The sequence below is a fragment of the Oncorhynchus kisutch genome, unplaced genomic scaffold (genome assembly GCF_002021735.2).
Source record: "Oncorhynchus kisutch isolate 150728-3 unplaced genomic scaffold, Okis_V2 Okis06b-Okis10b_hom, whole genome shotgun sequence".
NCBI classification, from domain to species: domain Eukaryota; kingdom Metazoa; phylum Chordata; class Actinopteri; order Salmoniformes; family Salmonidae; genus Oncorhynchus; species Oncorhynchus kisutch.
Window position 1 is genome coordinate 5,943,269 of NW_022261983.1, and position 22,034 is coordinate 5,965,302.

The 22,034-nt window shown below is 43.3% G+C and overlaps 1 protein-coding gene across 2 annotated transcripts in view; it reads right to left on the reverse strand.

Moving 5' to 3' along the window:
* Nucleotides 1-18,065, reverse strand: part of srl (sarcalumenin) — a 49,134-nt gene extending 31,069 nt beyond the window's left edge. For both annotated transcript variants that reach the window (XM_020472478.2, XM_020472477.2), the window contains exon 1: nucleotides 17,961-18,065. In XM_020472478.2, coding sequence (XP_020328067.1) covers nucleotides 17,961-18,018 — 58 coding nt within the window. In that variant the 5' untranslated portion in view covers nucleotides 18,019-18,065. The remainder of the gene's footprint in view (nucleotides 1-17,960) is intronic.
* Between the last annotated feature and the right edge of the window lie 3,969 nt (nucleotides 18,066-22,034).

Here is a 22,034-nt window from a genome sequence, read left to right on the forward strand (position 1 = left end):
ATATACAGTAGCGAGGCTATAACAGTAGTGAGGCTATAACAGTAGCGAGGTTATATACAGTAGCGAGGCTATAACAGTAGCGAGGCTATATACAGTAGCGAGGCTATATACAGTAGCGAGGCTATATACAGTAGCGAGGTTATAACAGTAGCGAGGGTATAACAGTAGCGAGGTTATAACAGTAGCGATGCTATAACAGTAGTGAGGCTATATACAGTTGAGAGGCTATATACAGTAGAGAGGCTATATACAGTAGAGAGGTTATATACAGTAGTGAGGCTATATACAGTAGAGAGGCTATATACAGTAGAGAGGTTATATACAGTAGAGATGCTATAACAGTAGTGAGGCTATATACAGTAGAGAGGCTATATACAGTAGAGAGGTTATATACAGTAGAGATGCTATATACAGTAGAGAGGCTATAACAGTAGAGAGGTTATATACAGTAGAGAGGTTATATACAGTAGAGAGGCTATATACAGTAGAGAGGTTATATACAGTAGAGATGCTATAACAGTAGTGAGGCTATATACAGTAGAGAGGCTATAACAGCAGAGAGGTTATATACAGTAGAGAGACTATAACAGTAGTGAGGCTATATACAGTAGTGAGGCTATAATAGTAGTGAGGCTATATACAGTAGTGAGGCTATATACAGTAGAGAGGCTATAACAGCAGAGAGGTTATATACAGTAGAGAGGCTATATACAGTAGAGAGGCTATATACAGTAGTGAGGCTATATACAGGAGTGAGGCTATAACAGTAGAGAGGCTATATACAGTAGTGAGGCTATAACAGTAGAGAGGCTATATACAGTAGTGAGGCTATATACAGTAGTGAGGCTATAACAGTAGAGAGGCTATATACAGTAGTGAGACTATATACAGTAGAGAGGCTATAACAGTAGAGAGGCTATAACAGTAGAGAGGCTATAACAGTAGCGAGGCTATATACAGTAGTGAGGCTATAACAGTAGTGAATCTATAACAGTAGTGAGGCTATATACAGTAACTAGGCTATATACATTAGTGAGGCTATATACAGTAGTGAGGCTATATACAGCAGCGAGGTTATATACAGTAGCGAGGCTATAACAGTAGCGAGGCTATATACAGTAGTGAGGATATATACCGTAGCGAGGCTATAACAGTAGCGAGGCTATAACAGTAGTGAGGCTATAACAGTAGTGAGGTTATATACAGTAGCGAGGCTATAACAGTAGCGAGGTTATATACAGTAACGAGGCTATATACAGTAGCGAGGCTATATACAGTAGCGAGTCTATAACAGTAGCGAGGCTATAACAGTAGTGAGGCTATAACAGTAGCGAGTTTATATACAGTAGCGAGGCTATAACAGTAGCGAGGCTATAACAGTAGCGAGGCTATAACAGTAGTGAGGCTATAACAGTAGCGAGGTTATATACAGTAGCGAGGCTATAACAGTAGCGAGGTTATATACAGTAGTGAGGCTATAACAGTAGTGAGGCTATATACAGTAGCGAGGCTATAACAGTAGCGAGGTTATAACAGTAGCGAGGCTATATACAGTAGTGAGGCTATATACAGTAGCGAGGCTATAACAGTAGCGAGGCTATAACAGTAGTGAGGCTATAACAGTAGTGAGGCTATAACAGTAGCGAGTTTATATACAGTAGCGAGGCTATAACAGTAGCGAGGCTATAACAGTAGCGAGGCTATAACAGTAGAGAGGCTATAACAGTAGTGAATCTATAACAGTAGTGAGGCTATATACAGTAACTAGGCTATATACATTAGTGAGGCTATATACAGTAGTGAGGCTATATACAGCAGCGAGGTTATATACAGTAGCGAGGCTATAACAGTAGCGAGGCTATAACAGTAGCGAGGCTATAACAGTAGCGAGGCTATAACAGTAGTGAGGCTATAACAGTAGTGAATCTATAACAGTAGTGAGGCTATATACAGTAACTAGGCTATATACATTAGTGAGGCTATATACAGTAGTGAGGCTATATACAGCAGCGAGGTTATATACAGTAGCGAGGCTATAACAGTAGCGAGGCTATATACAGTAGTGAGGATATATACCGTAGCGAGGCTATAACAGTAGCGAGGCTATAACAGTAGTGAGGCTATAACAGTAGTGAGGTTATATACAGTAGCGAGGCTATAACAGTAGCGAGGTTATATACAGTAACGAGGCTATATACAGTAGTGAGGCTATATACAGTAGCGAGTCTATAACAGTAGCGAGGCTATAACAGTAGTGAGGCTATAACAGTAGCGAGTTTATATACAGTAGCGAGGCTATAACAGTAGCGAGGCTATAACAGTAGCGAGGCTATAACAGTAGTGAGGCTATAACAGTAGCGAGGTTATATACAGTAGCGAGGCTATAACAGTAGCGAGGTTATATACAGTAGTGAGACTATAACAGTAGTGAGGCTATATACAGTAGCGAGGCTATAACAGTAGCGAGGTTATAACAGTAGCGAGGCTATATACAGTAGTGAGGCTATATACAGTAGCGAGGCTATAACAGTAGCGAGGCTATAACAGTAGTGAGGCTATAACAGTAGTGAGGCTATAACAGTAGCGAGTTTATATACAGTAGCGAGGCTATAACAGTAGCGAGGCTATAACAGTAGCGAGGCTATAACAGTAGCGAGTTTATATTCAGTAGCGAGGCTATAACAGTAGCGAGGCTATAACAGTAGTGAGGCTATAACAGTAGCGAGGTTATATACAGTAGCGAGGCTATAACAGTAGCGAGGTTATATACAGTAGTGAGGCTATAACAGTAGTGAGGCTATATACAGTAGCGAGGCTATAACAGTAGCGAGGTTATAACAGTAGCGAGGCTATATACAGTAGTGAGGCTATATACAGTAGCGAGGCTATAACAGTAGTGAGGCTATAACAGTAGCGAGGTTATATACAGTAGCGAGGCTATAACAGTAGCGAGGCTATATACAGTAGCGAGGCTATATACAGTAGCGAGGCTATATACAGTAGCGAGGTTATAACAGTAGCGAGGGTATAACAGTAGCGAGGTTATAACAGTAGCGATGCTATAACAGTAGTGAGGCTATATACAGTTGAGAGGCTATATACAGTAGAGAGGCTATATACAGTAGAGAGGTTATATACAGTAGTGAGGCTATATACAGTAGAGAGGCTATATACAGTAGAGAGGTTATATACAGTAGAGATGCTATAACAGTAGTGAGGCTATATACAGTAGAGAGGCTATATACAGTAGAGAGGTTATATACAGTAGAGATGCTATATACAGTAGAGAGGCTATAACAGTAGAGAGGTTATATACAGTAGAGAGGCTATATACAGTAGAGAGGTTATATACAGTAGAGATGCTATAACAGTAGTGAGGCTATATACAGTAGAGAGGCTATAACAGCAGAGAGGTTATATACAGTAGAGAGACTATAACAGTAGTGAGGCTATATACAGTAGTGAGGCTATAACAGTAGTGAGGCTATATACAGTAGTGAGGCTATATACAGTAGAGAGGCTATAACAGCAGAGAGGTTATATACAGTAGAGAGGCTATATACAGTAGAGAGGCTATATACAGTAGTGAGGCTATATACAGGAGTGAGGCTATAACAGTAGAGAGGCTATATACAGTAGTGAGGCTATAACAGTAGAGAGGCTATATACAGTAGTCAGGCTATATACAGTAGTGAGGCTATAACAGTAGAGAGGCTATATACAGTAGTGAGACTATATACAGTAGAGAGGCTATAACAGTAGAGAGGCTATAACAGTAGAGAGGCTATAACAGTAGCGAGGCTATATACAGTAGTGAGGCTATAACAGTAGTGAATCTATAACAGTAGTGAGGCTATATACAGTAACTAGGCTATATACATTAGTGAGGCTATATACAGTAGTGAGGCTATATACAGCAGCGAGGTTATATACAGTAGCGAGGCTATAACAGTAGCGAGGCTATATACAGTAGTGAGGATATATACCGTAGCGAGGCTATAACAGTAGCGAGGCTATAACAGTAGTGAGGCTATAACAGTAGTGAGGTTATATACAGTAGCGAGGCTATAACAGTAGCGAGGTTATATACAGTAACGAGGCTATATACAGTAGCGAGGCTATATACAGTAGCGAGTCTATAACAGTAGCGAGGCTATAACAGTAGTGAGGCTATAACAGTAGCGAGTTTATATACAGTAGCGAGGCTATAACAGTAGCGAGGCTATAACAGTAGCGAGGCTATAACAGTAGTGAGGCTATAACAGTAGCGAGGTTATATACAGTAGCGAGGCTATAACAGTAGCGAGGTTATATACAGTAGTGAGGCTATAACAGTAGTGAGGCTATATACAGTAGCGAGGCTATAACAGTAGCGAGGTTATAACAGTAGCGAGGCTATATACAGTAGTGAGGCTATATACAGTAGCGAGGCTATAACAGTAGTGAGGCTATAACAGTAGCGAGGTTATATACAGTAGCGAGGCTATAACAGTAGCGAGGCTATATACAGTAGCGAGGCTATATACAGTAGCGAGGCTATATACAGTAGCGAGGTTATAACAGTAGCGAGGGTATAACAGTAGCGAGGTTATAACAGTAGCGAGGTTATAACAGTAGCGAGGCTATAACAGTAGCGAGGTTATAACAGTAGCGAGGTTATAACAGTAGCGAGTCTATATACAGTAGCGAGGTTATAACAGTAGCGAGGTTATAACAGTAGCGAGGCTATAACAGTAGCGAGTCTATATACAGTAGCGAGGTTATAACAGTAGCGAGGTTATAACAGTAGCGAGTCTATATACAGTAGCGAGGTTATAACAGTAGCGAGGTTATAACAGTAGCGAGGCTATAACAGTAGCGAGGTTATATACAGTAGCGAGGTTATAACAGTAGCGAGGGTATAACAGTAGCGAGGTTATAACAGTAGCGAGGTTATAACAGTAGCGAGGCTATAACAGTAGTGAGGCTACATACAGGCACTGGTTAGTCAGGCTGATTGAGATAGTATGTAGATGTATTGTAGGTATGGTTTAAGTGACTATGTATATATGATAAACAGAGAGTAGCAGTAGCGTAAAAGAGGGGTTGGCAGGTGGTGGGTGGCGGGACACAATGCAGATAGTGCGAGTAGCCAATGTGCGGGGGAGCAACGGTTGTTCGGGCTAATTGAGGTAGTATTTACATGAATGTATAGTTAAAGTGGCTATGCATATATGATAAACAGAGAGTAGCAGCAGCTTAAAAGAGGGGTTGGGGGGCGGCACACAATGCAAATAGTCCGGGCAGCCATTTGATTACCTGTTCAGGAGTCTGCTGTTGGTCAAGTTTGGTCATTTGAATAGAAATTCAGCCCTATATGTGAGAGGGGATTTTATGTCATCACTGTACATGTGGAGCACACAGAGTATCCCTTTTAAAGGATTGTGACATTCTGGGGACATGATCCCATCTAGTACATACTACAGATGGACACAATCTGAAATACATCTATTACAACATATGTGATAGGAGTGTCATTACACAGTATAGAGCTTTATAACCTGCCTTGAGTGTCAAGGCAACACAACTTTACTTCAGCCATAATGGCTGCTCCTTGTGCTCATTTAATTGAACAAACACATAAACAACACTATATTTAGTTGTTTTAATTTTCCTCAGTTGGGTGAACATTTGATTTGAGACACTGAAATGTTCACCGATCTACATGAATAATGAATCATATGGAAATCAATTAATACCAGAACACATACTATCACATTTGTGTCTTCATGTCTGTAATTGAAACCATTCAATCACAAATTAGTATTTCTCACATTTAACATCATTCTAACACATATCTTGAATGACAACAGATTTAACCTATCGAGTGACTTCCACAGTCCAGTGATCTTTAACAGAAATACTTGGAATAAAAGTAGAACATCTAAGCCATGTAGGATCCCTGGGGGCAGTCGACCAGCTGGATCTCAGGTTTAAAGTTCCAGAAGAAACCAGCCAGGATGAGGATACGTGACCTTCTAAACTCCCCTCTCCACTTAGCTGGGGTGGGGGGGGGGGAATCCGCCTCACCCCTATCATTCAACACCTCACCCCCAACACTGCCCACATGCCCCCAGGCGCTAAAGAGATCCTCTGGCTAACTGGACTGTTCCTTGGCTACAGCAGGGTCATGTTCATTAGGGCATGCAGCGTTATCCGTTTCAAAACATTCTGCAACACAAAACGAAAATGAGTGTTTCTTATCGGACAAGGAAGTACCTTTTTTTGTCCACTTTCTTCTGTTTGGTGCCTAATGAACACAACCCCGAGTCATGATACCAACCACGGGAGGACTGAGCCTTCCTGGTGGGCATGGTGTTGAGGCCAAAGGCCTGGACCTCTGACTCTAGTTGCAAGGCTTGGACTCAATCCACAAGACATATACTACTGCTTTCTTTGGCTTCATTTGTATTGGCCAAGTCTCAAAAGAAAGCTGCATCAAATGACCCAGAACAAGGACGTAGTGGCCACTGGGCATCGGCGTTATTTGTTAACTAGCTCCTGCAGTTAACATATTTTATTGACATTTAGACTGTTGATGATTTTCATTTTCAAATGAACATACTCATCAGCATCAGCTCTGATTGGGAGTCGTAGTGTACATCTGCTGTTAGAAGGTACAGATGGAACTGTGTTTACACTGAGCAGACATTAAAACGGCAAACATCCGCTAAGCTTTTAGTGCAGTGGGCTAAACAGAGTGTTTCTTAGCAGTCTTAAACACATCTACAAAAGTATCCACCTCACACACATGACTACGGGCTGAAAATAAAAAGCACCTGTACCATGTCAGATACAGAGTTGAAATGTATTCCATTTTGAGTTTGCATCCCAATAGTACACTTTATATACATCACAGTAGACTGAAATATAACAAATCAAATCAAATTTTATTTGTCACATACACATGGTTAGCAGAAAGTGTAGCGAGTGTAGCGAAATGCTTGTGCTTCTAGTTGCGACAATGCAGTAATAACCAACAAGTAATCTAACTAGCAATTCCAAAACTACTGTCTTATACACACAAGTGTAAGGGGATAAAGAATATGTACATAAGGATATATGAATGAGTGATGGTACAGAGCGGCATAGGCAAGATACAGTAGATGGTATTGAGTACAGTATATACATATGAGATGAGTATGTAAACAAAGTGGCATAGTTAAAGTGGCTAGTGATACATGTATTCCATAAAGAGGGGCGGCAGGGTAGCCTAGTGGTTAGAGCGTTGGACTAGTAACCGGAAGGTTGCAAGTTCAAACCCCCGAGCTAACAAGGTACAAATCTGTCGTTCTGCCCCTGAACAGGCAGTTAACCCACTGTTCCTAAACCGTCATTGAAAATAAGAATTTGTTCTTAACTGACTTGCCTGGTTAAATAAAGGTAAATAAAGATGCAGTAGATGATATAGAGTACAGTATATACATATGAGATAAATAATGTAGGGTATGTAAACATTATGTTAGGTAGCATTGTTTAAAGTGGCTAGTGATACATGTATTACATAAAGATGCAGTAGATGATATAGAGTACAGTATATACATATGAGATAAATAATGTAGGGTATGTAAACATTATGTTAGGTAGCATAGTTTAAAGTGGCTAGTGATACATGTATTACATAAAGATGCAGTAGATGATATAGAGTACAGTATATACATATGAGATAAATAATGTAGGGTATGTAAACATTATGTTAGGTAGCATTGTTTAAAGTGGCTAGTGATACATGTATTACATAAAGATGCAGTAGATGATATAGAGTACAGTATATACATATGAGATAAATAATGTAGGGTATGTAAACATTATGTTAGGTAGCATTGTTTAAAGTGGCTAGTGATATATTTTACATAATTTCCCATCAATTCCCATTATTAAAGTGGCTGGAGTTGAGTCAGTGTGATGGCAGCAGCCACTCAATGTTAGTGGTGGCTGTTTAACAGTCTGATGGCCTTGAGATAGAAGCTGTTTTTCAGTCAAAACCGTGTGAAATAGAAACACCGGATTTTCTAAGTAGAAAAATATGAATAACATTCCACCCATGAGGCCACTAGGTAATTTGACTTCAGGAAAGAGCTACTACCACATTATACCACATAAAACCCAGAGGAACAGGCGTCCCATGTTAAACATACAAACACACTCCTCCTATAGACACAGGCCTCCCTACGCTCTCCACCAGTGTCAACTGATGAATGGTAAAGACAGACACTGTAGCATTGTGTCAAGGCTAACCAAGGGAAGTGATTACGGGGGGCCATGAAACTGTCTTGTGCCAGAGTAAGAAGGGAGAGGATAGTGAATGCTACAACACGCCACAGCAAATAATTGTTATGAGCATATTCTACCGCTCAGACTTAAAATGAATGCTAGACAGATGCTCCTTTCAGCTCCGGTAGGCTGCTGGTGGCAGCGCCATGGTAGTGATGACACATGCTGCCTGGTTAAGGCTTACTTCTTCACTGCCCATGATAGTGGAGTCAACCTGCTAAAAATAAAGACTGCACAATGTTGCTCTCAGCACGGCCCAAGAACAACCAACAACCAAAGGTTAGCAGGGTGGAACAAAGGGAGGATAGAACAAAATAGCGCCTTTCAACAGCTTCAACAACAATAGTGTATTGTATCTGCATAAAGAGTCTGATACCTGGTACAGAGATCTGTTAACGTGGTCTGGTACAGAGGTCTGTTAACGTGGTCTGGTACAGAGTCCTGTTAAAGTGGTCTGGTACAGAGATCTGTTAACGTGGTCTGGTACAGAGTCCTGTTAACGTGGTCTGGTACAGAGTCCTGTTAACGTGGTCTGGTACAGAGGTCTGTTAACGTGGTCTGGTACAGAGTCCTGTTAACGTGGTCTGGTACAGAGGTCTGTTAACGTGGTCTGGTACAGAGTCCTGTTAACGCGGTCTGGTACAGAGATCAGTTAAAGTGGTCTGGTACAGAGGTCTGTTAACGTGGTCTGGTACAGAGTCCTGTTAACGCGGTCTGGTACAGAGATCAGTTAAAGTGGTCTGGTACAGAGGTCTGTTAAAGTGGTCTGGTACAGAGATCTGTTAACGTGGTCTGGTACAGAGATCTGTTAAAGTGGTCTGATACAGAGATCTGTTAATGTGGTCTGGTACAGAGGTCTGTTAAAGTGGTCTGGTACAGAGATCTGTTAAAGTGGTCTGGTACAGAGGCCTGTTAAAGTGGTCTGGTTGAGGTCTGTTAAAGTGGTCTGGTACAGAGGCCTGTTAAAGTGGTCTGGTACAGAGGCCTGTTAAAGTGGTCTGGTACAGAGGCCTGTTAAAGTGGTCTGGTACAGAGGCCTGTTAAAGTGGTCTGATACAGAGGCAAGTTACAGTGAATGAAGATCGGTGAGGCCTGGGGATGTCTGTGAGTCTCCAGACCGGCTAACACTCTAGGTCTTAAAATAGAGTGGAGAATTCTCTGCCCCCCTCCTCCTTCCATCCCCTGACCCATTGTAGGGCTATTTCTGGCCACAGGGGGTACCATCTCCAAATGCTTTAGCACCTGTTGCTACCCCCCAGCAACCAACCATGCCCTGCACAAGCCTCTGTGTCCAGCCATGCTCCCCTGACCCCTGACCCTGGGATGTGTTGTTGTCAGCTACACGTCAGCCATTTTTGTTATAAGCCTGGGAATGAACCACAGAAACTCTATATTAAATAAATGTTCTTATTTTTTTCCTTAACTTTTTCGGAATAGGAGTTGGGCCTAACTTCACTAATTTTACAGTCTATAATGATCATTCACAGAATGACTTGTCTCTTTTATCGATGACACTAGATCAGTGTCACGTGGGTTTGACAGTCATGTGTGGATCAGAGTATTCCATCCATGGAGATGAATAGTGTGGTTAATAATCATCTCTTGGTAATGAGAGTGTATTTTAGATAGTGATGCTGCTCCTCTCTGATGGAAATCCCCTGGCCCGGTGTAAAGGTTGCCTGAAACTCCCCGTGGCCCAGAGTAAATCCGCAGGGTTTAAAGACCTAGCGGGCTAATCATGTCAACGCTAATTTAATTGACCTCTGCTCCCTGGTGGTGCAGCAAGCACAGCAGAACTTCATCTGGAGGTTTTACACTGATATTAGATGTGTATGAGAGCACACACTCAGACACGCACTATAGCACACACACACACACACAAACACACACACACACACTCACTCACTCACATGGACAAGACACTGCAATCGAAGCAGGACGTATACAGTGCCTTGCAAAAGTATTCACCCCCCTTGGCATTTTTCCTATTTTGTTGTTTTACAACCTGGAATTAAAATAGATTTTGGGGGGGTTGTATAATTTTATTTACACAACATGCCTACCACTTTGAAGATGCATAATATTTTTATTGTGAAATAAATAACAAATGTGACAAAAAAACTGAAAACTTGAGCTTGCAATACTATTCACCCCCAAAGTCAATACTTTGTAGAGCCACCTTTTGCAGCAATTACAGCTGCAAGTCTCTTGGGGTATGTCTCTGTAAGCTTGGCACATCTAGTCACTGGGATTTTGGCCTATTCTTCAAGGCAAAACTGCTCCAGCTCCTTCAAGTTGGATGGGTTCCGCTGGTGTACAGCAATCTTTAAGTCATTCCACAGATTCTCAATTGGATTGAGGTCTGGGCTTTGACTAGGCTATTCCAAGACATTTAAATGTTTCCCCTTAAACCACTTGAGTGTTGCTTTAGCAGTATGCTTAGGGTCATTGTCCTGCTGGAAGGTGAACCTCTGTCCCAGTCTCAAATCTCTGGAAGACAAACAGGTTTCCCTCTATTTAGCACCATCCATTATTCCTTCAATTCTGACCATTCCCAGTCCCTGCCGATGAAAAACATCCCCAACGCATGATGCTGCCACCACCATGCTTAACTGTGGGTCTGTTCTTGGGGTGATGAGAGGTGTTGAGTTTGTGCCAGACATAGCATTTTCCTTGATAGCAAAAAAGCTTAAGTTTAGTCTCATCTGACCAGAGTACCTTCTTCCATATGTTTGGGGAGTCTCCCACATGCCATTTGTCGAACACCAAACATGTTTGCTTATTTTTTTCTTTAAGGAATGGCTGTCCACTCTTCCTTACAGCCCAGCTCTGTGGAGTGTACAGCTTAAAGTGGTCCTATGGACAGATACTCCAATCTCCGCTGTGGAGCTTTGCAGCTTCTTCAGGGTTATCTTTGGTCTCTTTCTTGCCTCTCTGATTAATGCCCTCCTTGCCTGGTCCTTGAGTCTCTTGGCAGGTTTGTTGTGGTGCCATATTCTTTCCATTTTTTAATAATGGATTTAATGGTGCTCAGTGGGATGTTCAAAGTTTCAGATATTTTTTTATAACCCATCTCTGATCTGTACTTTTCTACAACTTTGTCCCTGACCTGTTTGGAGAGCTCCTTGGTCTTCATGGTGCCGCTTGCTTGGTGGTGCCCCTTGCTTAGTGGTGTTACAGACTCTGGGGGCTTTCAGAACAGGTGTATATATACTGAGATCATGTGACAGATAATTTGACACTTAGATTGCACACAGGTGGACTTTATTTAATGAATTATGAATTATGACTTCTTAAGGTAATAGGTTGCACCAGATCTTATTTAGGGGCTTCATAGAACATTTTCTGAAACAAGTTATGTTTTTTCATTTCACTATTTTGTGTATGTCCATTACATGAAATCCAAATAAAAATAAATGTAAATTACAGGCTGTAATGCAACAATATAGGAAAAACACCAAGTTGGTGAATACTTTTGCAAGGCTCTGTATGTGCAATCTTTACATACCTGAGAGTACTAGAGAATATACTGTAATGTATTGCATACTTTTATTACACGATACAAATGTACTGTAATGTATTACATACATTGTATGCTGCATACACTATTGAAATGACTGCCAGTGCTTTGAAGGTTAGATTCTCTTTATCCTCTGTTATCTGTCCTCCAGTGACCCTTGGACCAACTAAGTTTATGAACTTCATGAACCTCCTCTACAGTACTTGATATGGCCCCCATAATAACGGAGCATGTAGCCATAGCAGGGAATAACAGGGCTCAGAACTGGTACTTTCACAGTATTGATTGAGAGAGAGATGAATCTGCCACCAGTATCAGGAATATGGTAACATTTCCTTCTGTTGGGGCGCATCAGTGAGATAATGAACTGCTAAAGTTGAGGCGTGACACAGAACTTCCCCCAGCCCTGGCCACTAAAGCCTGAAGAACATCAGGGCGTGTCTCACCCGTCCCCAAAAGCCCAGAGCCTACACCATCATCGGCAGCTCTACCCGCAGCATTCTGACTGGAAGTGCTGCCTGTTGCCTGTCGGAATGTTTCTCCAAACTGAACTACGGTTGCCTGGCAACAGGCTCAACTAGGACAGACACATGGTCCGGGTGACAGACGTCCTGGGGTTCATATCAGAAGGTTCGCCTGGCGCCTTGGGGGGTTAATTTAGAGAGTGCAGAGGTACGGGGGCTGATGCAAACTACAGTAACGACATCCAGAGGCAACAGGCAAGAAGTCCTCTCCTACATCCAGCTTGATGCTGGATGTAGGCCAGAGGGTGTGGATGATTAGGCGGGGGGGGGGGGGGGGGGGGTGTTAAGTCCAGATGTATTTTCTAAAGCTCTATATTCTGGGTATGGTAGAGGGTTCGATTTATTTTCTACAGCTCTATATTATGCTGGGCTATACACTAAGTGAACAAGACATTAGGAACACCCGCTCTTTCCATGACATAGACTGACCAGGTGAAAGCTATGATCCCTTACTGAGGTCACTAGTTGCTATTGTCACATGCTTCGTAAACAGCAGGTGTAGACTAACAGTGAAATGCTTACAATCAGTGTAAATTTAAGGGGAGGAGACAGATTAAAGAATAATGTTTAAGCCTGAGACAATTGAGACATGGATTGTGTATGTGTGTCATTCAGAGGGTGAATGGGCAAGACAAAATATGTAATTGTCTTTCACAGGAGGTTGGTAGCACCTTAATTGGGGAGGACATGTTTCCATGTGTTTGATGCCATTCCATTTGCCCCATTCCAGCCATTATCATGAGCCGTCCTCCCCTCAACAGCCTCCACTGGTGCCTTTGACTGGGGAATGGCAGTAGGTGCCAGGCGAACCAGCATGAGTGTGTCAAGAACTACAACGCTGCTGGGTTTTCCACGCTCAACAGTTCCCTGTGTGAGTCCATGCCCAGATGAAATGATGCTGTTATAAGGGCAAAAGGGGGTGCAACTCAATATTAGGAAGGTGTTCCTAAGGTTTCGTACACTCAGCGTATGTAGGCTTGAGGGTGAGGATCTATTTTCTACATCTCTATATTATGCTGGGCTATATGTAGGCTAGAGGGTGAGGATTTATTTTCTACAGCTCTATATAATGATGGGCTATATGTAGGCTAGAGGATGAGGATCTATTTTCTACAGCTCTATATAATAGGCTATATGTAGGCTAGAGGGTGAGGATGATTAGGGAGGTGTTAACAATTCTGAAGCAGCTACTCAAGAGGCCGCTGACAAACCACATAACACTCAATGATGCATTCCAAATAAGGGAAAGGGGTTAACTGCATTGAATGCATTGAACCAAAATGTCTTACACATAGGGATGCAACGTTCAGGAGTTCTTGTCAAATAGAAATGTAATACATAGAGTGGGTGCTCTCTTCAAGGTGAGAATTAGGCCTGCTCTTTACTTCCTATTTCTATGAGCAACTTTCTGAACATGGAGCGGATTTTCTGACCCTATAACCCCCTTCTAATTGTTGCAACAGAATGTAATGGTCCTTGGGGTATGTTGGTTGTAGTGGTGGTCTGATACTGGTAAAGAAGAAGACAAGTCCCATATCCTATCAGTAGCTGTAAGTGTGGTCGCCAAGCAACAAGCCAGTATCAGGTAAAACTGCCATAGTGGGAACACACTACTACTGGTTGTTTTCACTGTCTTAGGTTTACATTCCTGTTCAGTCTCAGACAGCCCTCCGTGCCGGAGACCAGTTGGCCTACTTCACTAAATGGATGCAGGAGTGATTATGAAAGTGTTTTGGCTGCTCTGAGTGCATTCCAAACAGCCCTCTGTCACCCCCCAACATCTTGATTCAGAATAAGGACCCGTCTAGCCTCATGATAGTTGTGATACAGCCATCTTGGAGAACCAGGTAATCTAATCTCAGTGTTCTTCCTGGTCAGGTCACATGATCAGGAAACATTCCTTGGCACAATCATCACACTCATACTCATGTACATACGTTAAAACACATTTAACCTCCAATACACAGGGCACACAAGCTCTCTCCATATGCACACACCCATACATAGACTCCAGACGAAGGGCAAACCAATTGTCAATGTGTGTCAAAAATGGAGACACAGAGTTCATGCCATTTTACAGATAAAGAACGTTGGAAGGACTCCTGGACCGGGGATGTTTTTAGGGATACATCTTAAAAGGATTTCATGGCTTAAAGGCTACGCTGGCCAATGTCACAGGCCACAGTGTAAGCACTCTTGGTGACGTGGTTCTGGATGCTAGGAGCTGGCCGATGGAGGGCATGTCCGGGTGGTAATTCAACAGAAGGGGGGCGAGGACCATGAGGATCAGTCTGAGGACACAGTGGAGTGACACGGGTTGGGGGGGGGGGGGGGGGGGGGCACTTTACGCTGGGGTGTTGATCTGACTCTACTCTCCCAGCAGTCCTGTCACTGATCCACAGAGACTCACCAGGTGACCGACCTTGAGGCTGAGGGGACTGAGGGGCTTGTCCAAGAGGGGGAGGAGGGGGTCGGGTGTCCCCACTGCCAGCACTGGAGGGATGCCCCGGGCCCCCGGGCCTACTGCTTGCCATCAATGGGGGCCACAGAGGGAAAGATTGTCCGTGTCACCCCATATCTCCTCATACTTCAGGTCGGGCCAAAAGCATTCTGTTTCGTATTACTTCTCTGATTAGTAGGGAAAGGAAAGGGGGAGACCTTGTCAGTTGTACAAATGAATGACTTCAACTGAAATGTTTCTTCAGCATTTAACCCAACCCCTCTGAATCAGAGAGGAGCGAGGGGCTGCCTTAATCGACATCCACGTCACCCACGCCAGGGGAACTTGCTCAGGGGCAGAACGACAGATTTTTACCTTGTCAGCTCAGGGATTCGATCCAGTATTATGGCTTCTAGTGTAAACAGTCTGGAACACAGGACAATACAGCAATCAACTGTTAACACTTATCTCCCACTGACTTCAATGCAGAAATCATCCAAAATCAGGATTCTGCTTTAAGTAAGAGAAGAGAAAATGGTCCAGTTAGCACAACAGGAAGACCAACCCTGGTCTGAATGAGCAGAACAGTGTCTGAGCACCACTCCTGGTTAAACAGGTGGCCTTTAGAAATAGCCATTAACATTGTCAGGATAACAAGTATCCCTTTGTAGCAGTGATGAATCCAATTAAAGGAGCCATGTCATTTATAATCATTACAGTAATATAATTTGCTGATGACATACAATAGCCTAACTGAACATGACGGTGTGGATTTTCCATCTGGATGCTCCAATCTCTTAACCAGTGTATCACTCCAACACTTCCGCTACAGTACAATACTCTTAGTCGTTACCACTACTGTTTCCATGGGCTTTGAAGGACCTCATGCATACCAAGGAAACAACATTTACTGGCAACCATTTAGTTAAATACGGACAACATCCCCACAGTTCAGTTTTACAGTGAAATGTAGGCGATGCTAACATGAGCCTAAAGTAGGCTAATGCTAACCTCGTTAGCCCAGGGGAACTTCCTTTCAGTCCTTCTCCACTCATATGAACAAGCCATCCACAGGAACAACAACATCACCCTACAGTAGCGCTCCATGGAATCCGTGTTACACACTAACAAACCTAGCTATAGGAGGACGGGCTCATTGTAATAGCAGGAATGGGATAAATGGAACGGTATCAAACACAGACATTCCCTTTCCAGCCATTACAATGAACCCCTCCTATAGCTCGTCCCACCAGCCTCCTCTGCTAGCATTAGCCACCTTGCTTTGCTATTCAACGCTACATAGCTAGCCACCCACGCTGCTGGACCAGACTAGGCCCAAGCTAAGCTAGCAGGGGTTGTGACTAGAGGGAGTACAGCTACAACCGGGAAGTTACTTTCAGTAGCAGGTTAGGAGACCATTTTAACTAACCCTAACCCTTTTCCTAACCTTAACCTAAGTCTCCTAACCTGCCAGGTTAATTCTCCTAACCTGTTACGAAAAAGTAGCTTTCAGCCGTAGCTGTAGTCCCTCTAGTCAGAACCTCTAGCAGGGTCTGTGTGCTCCTGCTCCTCCCTCCTCCGGCCCCGCCTGACTCGATAATGCATGTCCCTATAAGGCCAGCTGCTGGGAATAAATTGTCATTGGGGTGACAGCAGCTGTGAAGGCAATGTGGCTAAAGGGTAGTGCTGGGTCTGGGGAGGGGTGGAAGGGGGCCGGGGGGAGGGATGGGGGACCTATAGTGGACGGTGTCCGGTTACGGGACGCCTGCCTTCCAATCCTAGACATCTGACAGCAGGCTGGGATTGGGATAGGAAAGCATGTTGCCCCGGTGCTGAGCGGAGCCCAAGGACGGACAAGGGTAACAGGAAGAAACTGTTTTACTTTCGAGACATCCCTCCACCACATTTCTGGAGAGAGGCTGATCTGGATGTAATCTGGGCATTTTATTTCATCACAAAGGCAGATAAAGCTATGGACAATACATGTAATCACTTGAAAATACAAGTATGTAATATATATGAATCATCCAGTAAAATCTAAAGCTAATCAGTCAATAGATACAAGGATCAAACATGTCCCTACGACATCTACTTGTCAGCACGGACAGAGAGAGGGGGGAGAGACATTCTAAGAAAGGGAAAGAGAGAGGAGGGAGAGACATTCTAAGAAAGGGAGACAAAGTGAGAGAGAAAAGAATCAAAGAAAGCGAGAGAGTGATACAGTGAGGGAATACAAGCTCTTCTCTCTAGTACAGTCTGAGACATTCCATCAGCTGGTGCCATGCTTTAGGACAGCTGACACACCGTCACCACGCCAAAAGCTTCTGGTTTATTAAAGTCACACCACACCGACTGTGTGTGTGTGTGTGTGTGTGTGTGTGTGTGACCAATAAAGATCTCGATGAGGCTTAATAAAGAAATATATGCACACACAGTAAAAATAACGAGAGACGACAAGATGTGCCAAGTTGGCACCATTTTAAAATGTGTTTTTCTAAAAAGATGAGACCTTAAAATATTCTATCCTGATTGAACCCAGCATTCTACCACGTTTAATTTGAAACCCTTTTAAATAGTACTGCAGGGTAGCAGAGAGAGAGAGGGACATGGGTGTCTATGCTCATGCCTGTGTCCAGGTGACCGCCACTGTTTGAAGGACCCCTGCACGTCCTGGCTTAAACTACAACACTAAAAAAAATACAAAATCTACATTTCTACAGTACCTTCTCTGTCCCTATAAACCCACACCACTGACTGGCAGAACAATCTATCTGCATAGTTGCTAAAAGCCCGAAGAGTAAGACAGTTTAGTCCACTGAAAAGAATGTCTGGAAGTATCGGTATAGAGATCTCAGACTTTCCCAGTTTGAATAAAAATAAAGTATGTTGGATCAGTAAAAATGGATCCAGTGTGTGTGTCTACAAGCCAGTAAATTGACTGGACAATGAAAGCATGCAGACAGCCAAGACATCCAACCCAACCATGCCACATCTCATACATTTGATACATGAGCTGTACCCCAGGACATGTACAGTCCAGCACTGTAGTCTTCCAACGACCAAAAGCACTAATAAGCCTATAAACACACACCCATACAACATCTATTTATATCGACATCCACATAAACATATAAACCGGTAGATGAGGTGTGAGGCCCCTTACCTGCTAAGGCCAGGACAAGCAGGCTGAAGAAGCAGCAGATTGAGACTATACCCTTCATGATGGCTGCCAGGAGAACTCTGATAGCCTCACTGACTATATATACCAAGGTAAGCAAGTCAAAGGGTATGAGGTAGCACAGGGGGCGGGACAGAGCGAGAAAGAGAGAGGGCCGTTGGGTGGAGGGTGTGTGTGTGAGTGGCAGGCATCACGGGCGTCAGAGCTGCCACACGGGGCCTTGTGCGTAGTGGCAGCTGACTATCTCTCGTTTAGATAGACAGGCAGTTTGGGCACTGAGGTCAACACATAGGGACAGAGGTTTAGCATTTCCTTGTCAAATCATTCCTCAATTATATTATACAATGGTATATGGATTAAAATAGCATGTAATATTAGATTCTGTACAAACTGGGACTGCTGATATATTCATATGGTTGAATGAGTGGTAAAATCAACTCATTTACATTCTACACCCACTGAGCAAATTATGATCTTTTAGGATTTAAGGATAATTAAACTAATAATTATGATAAACCGTATTCACAAATTACACCCATTATCTGATCAACATGAAAACAGAACAAGCAACAACGCCTTGTCAACAACAGACTGCAATTAGCAAGTACTGTAGCTGTGACAGTTGTATCCCTTTTACTACACAAACTATTCACAATAAATCATTTTCATTTAACAAGGTTGATTCTGGCGTTGAAATGAGCTGTCGAACTCACTCTGGGTCTGTTAAAAATAAAGAATTATGTCCATTTGGATGCCATGTTTGGGGGTTATCAATCATAAATGTGACAGAGCTTGACTGTGTGTGTGTGTGTGTGTGTATGGGTCTTTGTTTATGGCTGTGTGTGTGTGTGTGTGTGTGTGTGTGTGTGTGTGTGTGTGTGTGTGTGTGTGTGTGTGTGTGTGTGTGTGTGTGTGTGTGTGTGTGTGTGTATGTGTGTGTGTGTGTGTGTGTGTGTGTGTGTGTGTGTGTGTGTGTGTGTGTGTGTGTGTGTGTGTGTGTGTTGGCTGCCACAGCAAGACCACAGTCACCCTGGCTCTCCAAAACAGCGTGATGGGGGCTTAGTATTTTATCACAGTGAACCAGACTCTGTGGTGAAAATAACCTAACAACAACTCAGTCGGAGTTAATGTCTAACCGCAAATTAATCCTCAAATATGGAGGGTTAAAAATCATACTTCAAAATTGATTAAAGCCCCAAAATTAATTTTTGCTCTGTACTGTACAGTACAATGCCTTCTGAAACTGGAGAAGATGGTGGGCTTTAGTTTGACCATGGCAGTTTGGTGCTGGTTAGATGGACTTGTTGTATCACGGGAGGAAATGCATGAACGTGTCTTACACAGGAACATCTCTTTCTTGAGGACTTAGGGTACACATTCACCCTCCCTGTTGAATAGAGCGGAGACTTACAGAGTGTGAGTGCTCTACTCTGAACACCAGGCATTGGGCAGAGGTAGTAGACAACTAACATATCAAATCAAATGTTATTTGTCACGTGCCAAATACAACCTTACAGTGAAATGCTTACTTACGAGCCCCTAACCAACAATACAGTGAAAAAAAATACAGATAAGAATAAGAAATAAAAGTAACAAGTAATTAAAGAGCAGCAGTAAAATAACAATAGTGAGACTATATACAGGGGGGTACCGGTACAGAGTCAATGTGCAGGGGCACCGGTTAGTTGAGGTAATGTAGGTATAGTTATAAAGTGACTATGCATAGATGATAACAACAGAGGGTAGCAGCGGTGTAAGGAGGGAGGGGGCAATGCAAATAGTCTGGGTAGCTATTTGATTAGGTGTTCAGGAGTCTTATGGCTTGGGGGTAGGAGCTGTTTAGAAGCCTCTTGGACCTAGACTTGGCGCTCCGGTACCGCTTGCCGTGCAGTAGCAGAGAGAACAGTCTATGACTAGGGTGGCTGGAGTCTTTGACAATATTTAGGGACTTCCTCTGACACCGCCTGGTATAGAGGTCCTGGATGGCAGGAAGCTTGGCCCCAGTGATATACTGGGCCGTTCACACTACCCTCTGTAGTGCCTTGCGGTCAAAGGCCGAGCAGTTGCCATACCAGGCATTGATGCAACCAGTCAGGATGCTCTCGATGGTGCAGCTGTAGAACCTTTTGAGATTCTAAGGACCCATGCCAAATCTTTTCAGTCTCCTGAGGGGGAGTAGCTTTGTCGTACCCTCTTTGCGACTGTCTTGGTGTGCTTGGACCATGTTAGTTTGTTGGTGATGTGGACACCAAGGAACGTGAAGCTCTCTACCCGCTCCACTGCAGCCCCGTTGATGAGAATGGGGGCATTTGTTTTCTGTAGTCCACAATCACCTCTTTTGTCTTGATCACGTTGAGGGAGAGGTTGTTGTTCTGGCACCAAACGGCCAGGTCTCTGACCTCCTCGAAGTGAACATACAGTCGTGACCAAAAGTTTTGAGAATGTGTTAAAATTGTGTTAATTTCCACAAAGTTTGCTGCTTCAGTGTCTTTAGATATTTCTGTCAGATGTTGCTATGTAATACTGAAGTATAATTACAAGCATTTCACAAGTGTCAAAGGTTTTTATTGACAATTACATGAAGTTGATGCAAAGAGTCAATATTTGCAGTGTTGGCCCTTCTTTTACAAGACCTCTGCAATCCCCCCTGGCATGCTGTCAATTAACTTCTGGCAGTCCATTCTTGCATAATCAATGCTTGGAGTTTGTGGGTTTTTGTTTGTCTACCCGCCTCTTGAGGATTGACCACAAGTTCTCAATGGCATTAAGTTCTGGGGAGTTTCCTGGCCATGGACCCAAAATATCGATGTTTTCCCCGAGCCACTTAGTTATCACTTTTGCCTAATATATATTACCTTTATTTAACTAGGCAAGTCAGTTAATTAAGAACAAATTCTTATTTTCAATGACGACCTAGGAACAGTGGGTTAACTGCCTGTTCAGGGGCAGAATGACAGAATTGTACCTTGTCAGCTCGGGGATTTGAACTTGCAACCTTCCGGTTACTAGTCCAACGCTCTAACCACTAGGCTACCCTGCCGCTACCCTGCCCCCCAGGTGGCAAGGTGGTCCATCATGCTGGAAAAGGCATTGGAAAAGGAAAAGGCATACTGGAAAAGGCATTATTCGTCACCAAACTGTTCCTGGATGGTTGGGAGAAGTTGCTCTCGGAGGATGTGCTGGTACCATTTTTTATTGATGGCTGTGTTCTTAGGTAAAATTGTGAGTGAGCCCACTACATTGGCTGAGAAGCAACTCCACACATGGTCTCCGACATCCGACGAGCGTCAGAGCCTGTGTAGTATGATTCGATCTTATTCCTGTATTGATGGTTCGTCAGAGGGCATAGCGGAATTTCTTATAAGCTTCCGAGTTAGAGTCCCGCTCTATGAAAGCGGCAGCTCTAGCCTTCAGCTCAGTGGGGATGTTGCCTGTAATCCATGGCTTCTGGTTGGGGTATGTACGTAGTCACTGTGGGGACGACATCCTCAATGCACTTATTGATAAAGCCAGTGACTGATGTGATGTACTCCTCAATGCCATCGGAGGAATCCGATATATATACATATTCCAGTCTGTGCTAGAAAAACAGTCCTGTAGTTTAGCATCTGCTTCATCTGACCACTTTTTTATTGACTGAGTCACTGGTGCTTCCTGCTTTAATTTTTGCTTGTAAGCAGGAATCAGGAGGATAGAATTATGGTCAGACTTGCCAAATGGAGGGCGAGTGAGAGCTTTGTATGTGTCTCTGTGTGTTGTTTTTTTCCCTCTGGTTGCACATTTAACATGCTGATAGAAATGTAGTAAAACGGATTAAAGTTTCCCTGCATTAAAGTCCCTGGCTATCCCACACTACATTAATACCATAATTTACACAACAATGAAGAGGTTGTTTCTCCCCCTAAAACAAAGACACACAGCACACATCAGATGGAACGTACCATGTGTGGTGTAAAGTAGATCTCCACAGGTGGTTAGTTACTTACTTCACTGGTGTCGAGCTGCAGCAGGTGAACAACATTGTGAGTCTGTGGCTGGGGGTAGAGTTGGGAAGAGACA